This window comes from Triticum aestivum, chromosome 6A (genome assembly GCF_018294505.1).
Source record: "Triticum aestivum cultivar Chinese Spring chromosome 6A, IWGSC CS RefSeq v2.1, whole genome shotgun sequence".
Taxonomy (NCBI): domain Eukaryota; kingdom Viridiplantae; phylum Streptophyta; class Magnoliopsida; order Poales; family Poaceae; genus Triticum; species Triticum aestivum.
In genome coordinates, this window is record NC_057809.1 from 457,727,208 (window position 1) to 457,736,721 (window position 9,514).

Consider the following 9,514-nt stretch of genomic DNA (forward strand, 5'->3'; position numbering starts at 1 on the left):
GGGGTCTGTCTAGAACTTAGTCAACTGAGACTTAACGAAGTCTTAGTCGAGTGACGTCAGTGTAGTTGTGGTGCTGCAAGCGGCATGGCTAGATGTTGCAAACGACGATGAAAAATGTTGCAACGATACTCCAAGCAATGACAACATATGTAACAACCGTTCTGGTAAAAATGCTACAACCATCAAAGAAGGAGGTTGCGGCCGGTGAGATGATGTGTTGCAATCGATGAGGAATGACATGCTACAACCAGCAAGACAGATGTTGCAACCGGCAGGAAAAAATGTTGCAAACGATGGAACAAAATGCTGCAAGGTCAACTAAGACTTCGTTAGATCTCAGTCGACTGATTTTTAGCAAGGCCGTATATATAGATGCGCAAGATTTGAAGGGTAAGATCTCTCTTAGAGATAAGATCAAAACAATTCTTATCCAATCCTGTAAATTTTCTGACTATAAACATATCTTTAATAGAAGACGTGGAACCTCCTGTTGAAGAGCAAGAAAGAATCAAGTAAAACTTAATATTTTGATAAATAGCAAAAACGATTTTTAGCGCTAGTTTTCATTTGATATTTTTGAAGCTGGGATGTAAAAACTGTGCGTTTATAGTAGCAGAGGAGAAGATATTACACTTCTCGCAAACAAAAAAGAGGGGAGAAGATATTACACGTGCTGCCCACAGTATCTAACGGTTTGGCCTTCAATCTTTCATCTTTCATCTTTCGTATATAAAGAAACTAAAAAAATTCAATGGACATGTAAAGAATCTATACAGCCAGCTCGATCTTCACGGGGAAAGAGAATGACAGCGCTTCGTCTCCGACCAGGACCGTGCTGACGCCCGACGGCACCACGGTGTAGGCCGTCTCCTCGACGATGGCGAACGCCTTGCACACGTTGAGCGTGAACGGCACTTGGACGGCGGCCCCGGCCGGCACGAATACCCTTCGGAACGCCACCAGCTGTTTCAGCGGCGCGTCGTCCACCTCGGCCGGCGGCACCGTGTAGACCATCACGACGTGGGTGCCGTCCCTGCTGCCACGGTTGGCCACGCTCGGGCTGAAACTTACCTCCTCTTGGCACCCGTGCCCGGCGACGTTGACGGCCGGGCAGGCCAGCGGGGCCGTCCCCGGCTTGCGGGTGAGCTGCTTGCAGGACTCCCATGCGGCAACCCGGGCTGTGACGGAAGCCCCGGTGGTGTCGGACGCGTAGCTGAAGTTGCTGTAGCTGAGACCGTGGCCGAACGGGTAGAGCACTTCCGGCCCGCCGTAGAACTTGTAGGTCCTGCCGGGGAACCCCTTGTCGGCGACCGGCCGCAGCGCCATGGACGTCATCGGGATCTTGCTGATGTACTCGTTCTTGTACCACGTTAGCGGCAGCCTCCCCCCTGACAATCCAAGAAACGTTTCATCAGATAAAAAATACAGGAATTGGTCTGCATTTTTCATCTATATACAATACCTGGATTGTATTTTCCGAAGAGCACGTCGGCGATGGCCGTGCCTCCTTCCTCGCCGGGGTACCCGGCCCAGACGATGGCACCGATCTTGGGGTTGTTCTGCGCAAAGGAGACGTCGACGCCGCCGGCGGAAATGATCACCAGCACGATTGGGTACGGCGAGGCCTCGGCGACCGCGCTGATCCAGTTGGTCTGGTTCCACGGCAGGAGGAGATCCTCCCTGTCGTTGCCCTCCTTCTCCACGCTCATGTTGAGGCCGGCGATGACGATGGTCGCGTCCACGGTCTTCACGTCGGCGGCCGTGCCGCACGCGCCGTCGTCGCACACGTGCGCCGACGTGGCGCTGACGACCTTCCTTATCGCATCGTACGGCGTCACAACTCTGCATGGCTTGCCTGCGTATACAGACAAGTAATTTCAGGTAACATTGTAACAATGCAGTCACTGATGTGCAGATGATTATTTTACTTTTTACCTCTGTAGTCTCCAAGCATGACATCCGTGGCGTTGATGTGTTGCAGTAGGCCAACCAACGACAATGAATGGACCTTGTTGATGTCCAATGGCAGCCGGCCGTGATCGTTCTTGATGAGCACCATGCCTTGCCTCGCGGCGTCGGCGGCCAGCTCCTTGTGCTCCTCCGTGCAGACGTCGTCGGCGCCGAGGGACTCCAGTTCCGGAATGCCGTCGAAGAAGCCGAGCCTCATGAGGGTGAGGTAGAGGTTCCGCAGCGCGTTGTCGACCTCGGACTCCCGCAGCTTCCCCTGCCGCACGGCGTCGAGGCCGAAGGCGGTAAAGAAGTCCTGCGCGCCCTCCCAGTACATGCCGCAGTCGAGGTCCAGCCCGGCCTTCATGGCCGCCGCCGTGGCCTCCACGCCGTTGTACCCGAGCCACTTGGCGTCCCTGACCATGACGCGGACCGAGTCGCAGTCGGAGACGATGTACCCGTGGAGCTGCCACTCGCCGCGGACGGTCTCCGACAGGAGCCGCGCGTTGGCGCAGGCCGGGACGCCGTTGATGCGGTTGTAGGAGCACATGACGCAGCTCGCGTCCCCGTCCCGCACGCACATCTCGAACGGCCGCTCGAACGTCTCGATCATGTCGCGCTCCTCCACCCGCGCGTCGAACGTCAGGCGGTCGGCGGTGAGCCACGCGTCCACGTCGTAGGCGGCGTAGTGCTTGCAGCAGCTGGAGACCTTGATGGGCCGGGCGAAAGGGTCGGCACCGGGACCGCCGGCGTCGATGTCCTGCATTGCGCGGACGAAGCTGACGGCGTACCGTCCGACGACGAAGGGGTCCTCGCCGGGCGTCTCGCTGGCGCGGCCCCACCGCGGGTCGCGCACGACGTTGATGTTGGGGCTCCAGTACGTGAGCTCGGCGTGGCCCAGGTTGTACATGGCCCTGATCTCGGTGGACACCGCGCCGCCGATGGCTCCCCACAGCGTCTCGTTGAACGCCGCGGCGCTGTTGATGACGAGCGGGAAGCTGGTGGCGCCGGGCACCACGTCGCCGAACCGCGTGCCGCCCGGGCCGGTGTCCGACACGCCGTGCAGGGCCTCCCCCCACCAGAGGTACGGCGGCAGCCCGACGCGCGCCGCGCCCTCGGCCCGGTCGCCGAGGTTGCGCACCTTCTCCTCCAGCGTGAGGCGGCCGACGAGGTCCCACACCCGCTCGGCGTACGGCAGGGAGGCGTCGCAGTACCGGAAGCCACCCATTTCAAGACCCAAGGCCGCGAACCGGGCCGGGTCGCAGACCTTGGTGTAGTTCCGGCCATTGGTGGTGATTGGGCCGAGCCCGGAGCCGCCGCCGGAGACAGAAGTGAAGGCGACGGAAACGGCACACATGAGCGAGGCCAAGAGCACGCAATGGCGAAGCGAGGACGCCATTGCGACGAGAGAGGAGGGACCTCTCGCTGCTCTTGGTCTACCGGGGCAAGTGGGTACGTACAGTGAAACACTGTATATAGGGCGGGGCCATAGCCATAGCCCATAGGGGATCCTTTGAACCAGACCAAAAAGGACAACCGCGGGAACAGCTGGTTGCGGATCCAAACACGGGAAAGGCCAGAAAACTGAGAGCTGGAGAACTGGTTGTTGGTACGCGAATTTAAAGATGAGATCTGGCACATGGAATGCACGGTGGTGGAATTGATGGTGGTGTCCTCCATCTTCTCTCCGTGACAAAGTATGGCTGAATGTGCTATCGAGAACGACGAGGCTGATCATCCTTCCACGTTCTGCAAGTTATGCTTCCATCCAGGGACAACCCATCTCTCCCGTGAGGTCTTGACTTTTAGCTGAATGTTCCTGCAGGTACTAATACGTTCATTGTACTGTGCACAAACATTTTTCTTGGTTCTCACCGAAATGAACACTAAATATTGATCCAGAACCGCACATGCCGCTTCGTTCCCAACTGCCTTGCACAGGCCATTTGGAGGCGACAGTTTTTCTCTGGTGAACTCCGGCAAGGCAGCAGCTTCCGTCCCCCTCGGAGCAGCGGATGGTGTGTGTGTCTGTGTGTGCCTCGATTTTCTTCTTACCACGGCGATGCTCTCTATGCCGTCGACGAAGGGCTGGTGGCTTTGTGTACTTATCGTTCTCTCGGGATGGCGAGTTTAGTTTTTCTGCTCGATGATGGTGGTCGCTGCATGTTGCGGCAACGGCAGGAGCCAGGACGAATTGGTGTTCCTGAAATGGGGATGATGGCTTATAGGCGGCGGATCCGGTTCTGCTTCCCGACTTCGTCGGCGCGGTGCAGCAGATTCGAGTCCAAGCTAGCACAAGGACAACCCCGCCCGATGTGCCACAACGATATGTGCCTTGCTTGTTCTTCGGCTCTAAAAGCCTCTTTGGCAATGGTGCGATCCTGGATTTTGCAACGATGGAGGTTGTGCTTTTGTTCTGATGAGCATCTCGATGACTCAAAAATTTGGAGGCAGTCGCTAGTTTGGAGTGTAGAAACCCTAATGAATCTTGTTGTAATCTTCTTTGTATTTGTGTCTAGTCTGCAATGTTTCCAGGGATCTATTTCCCCCCGGCACTTTTACTAGTTTCTCTGTGCGTGTATTCTTGTAGCTCGGTTATTGTTTAATGAATGGCACGATTACTCTAAAAAAAGATTATCATTGTAGCGGTTATTTGATTGTACAAAAGGGGTTATTCATGTTCAAGCTAGTTTGTCTTCCGTGCTGTTTTAAGTAGGATTGTTGTTCCGTTGAGTGGTGCTGGGGCAGTGAGGACAACGCCGCATCGAATAAATTTGTCTCGATTTTCTTCTTACCACGGCGATGCTCTCCATGCCGTCGACGAAGGGCCGGTGGCTTTGTGTACTTGTCGTTCTCTCGGGATGGCGAGTTTAGTTTTTCTGCTCGTGGATGGTGGTCGTTGCATGTTGTGGCGACAGCAATAGCCAGGACGAATTAGTGTTCCTGAAATGGGGATGGTGGCTTGTAGGCGGTGGATCCTGTTCTACTCCCTGACTTCGTCGGCGCGTTGCAGCGGATTCGAGTCCAAGCTAGCACAAGGACAATCCCTGGCCGATGTGCCACAACGATATGTGCCTTGCTTGTTCTTTGGCTCTAAAAGCCTCTTTGGCGCTAGTGTGATCCTAGATTTTGCAATGATGGAGGATGTGCTTTAGTTTTGATGAGCATCTCGATGACTCAAAAACTTGGAGGCAGTCGCTAGTTTGGAATGCAGAAACCCCAATGAATCTTCTTGTAATCTTCTTTGTATTTGTGTCTAGTCTGCAATGTTTTCAGGAATCTATATGTAGCGCCTAGGATGAAATTCTATCCCAATCACGTGATGAACTCAAGATTGAAGCACAACCGCATTTCGAGTGCATAGCAAGGTGGATATCATTGCAACATACCATTTACTGAATAGATGAGAATACGAGATAAAGGCTTACACTCGCCACAAGTTACAATATTCATACAGCAATACATCAATACATAGCAACCATCATACAGAAGAGCAGGATCCGACTACGGATGAAATCAAACGAAAAAGAAGAACGACATCCACCCTGCTAGCCCAGGCTTCCCCGACCCGGAACCTACCCCTTGATCAAAGAAGAAGAACTCCAAAAGCAAGCAAGCATCACACTCGCGTCAGATCATCGCATTACATGTACCTGCAATTGTTGTTGTAGTAATCTGTGAGCCACGAGGACTCAGCAATCCCATTACCATAGGTATCAAGACTAGCAAAGCTTAAAGGGTATGGAAAGGATAAGTGGCGGGGTTGCAGCAGCGACTAAGCAATGTATGGTGGCTAACTCACGAGTACAAGAGTAAGATGAGAAACTACTCAAACGGTCGCCAACTAGTAATGATCAATAAGTGATCCTAAACTACTTACGCATAACCCAACCGTGTTCTCCTCTCGAACTTCCCCGAAAAGAGACAGTCATGGTTACACACGCGGTTGGTGTATTTTAATTGAGTTTACTTCAAGTCCTCTACAACAGGATATTAACAAATTTCCACCTGCCACATAACCGCGGGCACGACTCTCAAAAGTTTAAACCCTGCAGGGGTGTCCCAACTTAGCCCATGACAAGCTCACGATCCGCGGAGACAATCCTCCATCGCGGGACCCTCCGATAAGACTCGGAATCCCGGTGCACAAGATATTTCGACAATGATAAAACTAGTCCAGCAAGACCTCCCGATGTGCCGACACCCTGATAGTAGTTGCGCGTATCTCGTCTCAGCCACGATCGGATTGTCCAAACTTCTGTTAGGCCAATCCAGAGTTGCCCCTGGCGACCACCGGCGGTTGACAGGTTTGGACCAACACTCATGAGGAGCACTGGCCCAGGGGGTTAGTTAAGTCCACAGGGTCCGGAAAGTCCCTATGCAAGTTTTAGTTGTAAAAAGGCAAATGGTAGAACCAAGGTTGGGCCTTGCTGGAGGAGTTATTCAAAGCGAACTATCAAGAGGGGCCCATAAACCCATCGTGTTAGGGACGCAAAATCAAGGAACATAACACAAGTATGACGGAAACTAGGGCAGCAAGAGTGGAACAAAACACCAGCCAAAAGGCCGAGCCTTCCACCCTTTACCAAGTATATAGATGCATTAATTAGATAAGAGATGTTGTGATATCCCAAGATATCCATGTCCCAACATGGAACAACCTGCAACTTCATCTGCAACTAGCAATGGTATAAGAGGGGCTGAGCAAAGCTGTAACATAGCCAAACAACGATTTGCTAGGAAGCGTAAAAAGGTTAAAGACTATTATGGCAATTTGGGAGGCTTGATAAACAAGTGATAGGTAGCACAACATAGCAATAGCATCGAGACAACTAGCATAGCAAATATAATAGTGAGATCCAAGGTGACGGTCATCTTGCCTGAAATCCGGCTAGGAAGAAGACCGAATCCATGAAGAAGACGAACATACATAGTCGAACGGATCCTCACAATCGCAACGTTACCAGAACTATCAAGAAGCGCAACCGGAAAGAAGCAAACTTCATGGTAAACAACCATCACATAAACATGGCACGATGCACAAACAAGTATGATGCATGTCCGGTTTAATGATTCATGGCATGGAAAAGTACAACATACAACACTACAAATTAAGTGGAGTTCAATATGCAATGGGTTGCACATTGACGAACACCACATTCAAGTTGTTTAGTTCTCTCCCGTTTATGTACCCAACAATATTAAATGTTGTTAAACATGGCAAGAGGTGAAGCATAATAAAACTACCTATCTAGGCAATTTAAATGGGGCCGGATATAAAAAACAACAAATCCGGAAAAGCCCCATGTGCATATTTTGGATATGGTACTGTTCTGCCTAAACCAATATTTTAATGTTGTTAAACAAGAAAATAAAATGCACCATGTTAAACTATGCATTTTTTCTACCCCATTTACATATAAAGATTATTAAATTCGGAGCTACGGTTATTTAGTTATGAAATAAATCATTTTAACAAGCTATTTGAGCAAATTTAACCAAACAACATTTTAAACATTTTCAAACATAGATTAAAGTGGCATATTACGAAAGTAGACAAAATTCTAAGCATTTTACATATTGAAAACATTTTAATCCAATGCACGGTTCATGAGTAATTATATGCATGAAGACTAGGGACTTTTCTGTAAAACAGGTGTTCTCTGGATAATCAGCTAATTCGTGGATCTGAAAAGAAAAAAACAGGAACTGGGCTGAAACTTGCTACGGGCCAAAACAGTGGCATGCGCCGGGGGGCAGCTCACCCATGGCCCGAATCTCGCCTGTTGGGTGGGGGCTGGCAAAGGAGGTTGCGGGCAGGACGCGGAGGAGGCTGGGCCCTCTTGGCGCTGGCTGGGCCTTGCTGCCGATGCGCTGGAGGCGCGGTCAATGCTCGAGACGAGCGAGCCACTACTGCCTGTTACCAACAGAGGCAACAACAAGCAACAGCAGGCCATGGCGATGCAGAAGACGGGCGGCGCGACAATGGGGCAACGGCGAGCTGGGTGTCGGGGAGGCAGGGGCGCAGATGAGGATGGTATGCTGGTTCCGGCGACTAGCGACGGCGGGGACGAGGTGCTCGGGGAAGGGGAGCAGCGCAGCTACAGGCAGCGGGCGATGGAGCACTACCTCTGCACTTCAACAGAGAGAGAGAGATTTAGAGAGGATGGAGCAGAATGGAAAGGGGAAGAAGAGAGAAGGCGAGGGCGATGGGCGCGCGACCTGCAGGGCTCCGGTGGCGCGGCCGGGCATGTGCAAGGAGGAGGCACGGGGCCGCGGATCCGTTCGTGGGGCGGCCTTAAACAGTCAACGTCTTGCGGTTGGTGCGGCCATGGCAGCATAGGCTGAGCTTTGTTCGTTTCCTGGCAGAGAATAAAACGAATGGGAAAGGGAGGGACATTAGAGGAGGAAGGAGGGAGCAACAGAAGAAAAGAAAGAGCAGAGGGAAGGGCAACACTCATCTGCTGGCTCTGGCGAGCTGCAGCTTGCTCGGGGTGGAGCATGGGCGCTTGCACGGTTGTGGTTGGAGGGAGGCAGAGAAGTTGGGCCTCGGCGGCGCGACGGACATATGAGGACGGCGGGGTTCAGACCTGAACTCGCAGGTGTGCTCGGGAGCCCTCGAGCGGGAGAGGCTGTGGGTGCGACGGGGTCCTAGTAGGTGGCTTCGGTCGCCGGCGAAAGAAGTAGCTCGAGGAGGCGCAGGGGCTGGGGATCAAGGAACAGGAGAGGTGCGCTGGTTGGTTGGAAGAAGAATGGGGATGGATCCCGAGGGGGATTTGGTGGAGTGGCGGCGGCTGGCTTGGAGGATGGGACATCTCCCTAAATTTTAGGGTTGGTCTGTATATATAGCAGGCGGAAGAAGTTTTAGGGGCGTCCGATCATCATCGGACGGCTCCGGGTCAATTGGGTAGTCAAAAGAATAAATGAAAGAAGTATTGTGGCATTTTGGGGTTGATCCAAACTCAACGGTCATGACTGAGGGGGTTCGGGTTCAGAGCAGTTTTCGGACGCACGCGAGGGGTTGATGCACTGTGCAAAGAGGGATTAGGTGGTTTAACAAGAGGGAATCGAAAACCCGATTGGTCTCAGAACGGTCAACGAAGGTGAGGGGTTTGATGGGCTCAGAAAAGAGAAAGAAGAGAGCGGTTTGGTTGATCTGAGAGAAACTCAACCAAGACAAGGAAGAAGCGACAACTACGAGCGGATGCAAGTTTTAAAAACATGACGGCAACAGAGTGCCGATGCAATGCAAATGATGACATGATGAAATGCAACAAATAAAACACATGGTGGTCACGCAAAACATGGAAAGTGACTGGAGCGTCGGTCTCGGGTCGTCACAACACTCCTCCACTTACAAGGGATCTCGACCCGAGATGTAGGGATGGCACTGAGTAGAAATGGAAGAGGAAGAGGTAAAACAAGTTGCTACTTTGACAACCGAGTGAAACCAATGAACCTTGAGAGGTTGAAAACTTGAAAGGAGAACACAACAGAGTTGAATGAAATTGAGAGCACTCCGGTAGAAAAGAGAAATAAGGAACACCATGTGAACCTCGGAGTTGCA

At 52.2% G+C, this 9,514-nt stretch overlaps 1 protein-coding gene across 1 annotated transcript; it reads right to left on the minus strand.

Annotated features, from left to right (window-relative positions):
* Positions 1 to 590: 590 nt before the first annotated feature.
* On the minus strand, positions 591 to 3,509 carry LOC123127901 (beta-D-xylosidase 3). Its single transcript, XM_044547762.1, has 3 exons — positions 1,936 to 3,509; positions 1,463 to 1,855; positions 591 to 1,388 (listed from the first exon to the last, which is right to left on the minus strand). The coding sequence occupies exons 1-3, from the start codon at positions 3,344 to 3,346 to the stop codon at positions 769 to 771; spliced, it is 2,424 nt and encodes an 807-aa protein (XP_044403697.1). The 5' UTR covers positions 3,347 to 3,509; the 3' UTR covers positions 591 to 768.
* Between the last annotated feature and the right edge of the window lie 6,005 nt (positions 3,510 to 9,514).

Bases quoted from the DNA above. Each gene is read 5' to 3' on its own strand.
- LOC123127901 (XM_044547762.1), bottom strand. From the start codon at position 3,346: ATGGCGTCCTCGCTTCGCCATTGCGTGCTCTTGGCCTCGCTCATGTGT. The intron at 1,856-1,935 runs GTAAAAAGTAAA...CTGTATACGCAG, and splicing joins CATGCTTGGAGACTACAGAG to GCAAGCCATGCAGAGTTGTG. The intron at 1,389-1,462 runs GTATTGTATATA...TTGGATTGTCAG, and splicing joins CTTCGGAAAATACAATCCAG to GGGGGAGGCTGCCGCTAACG.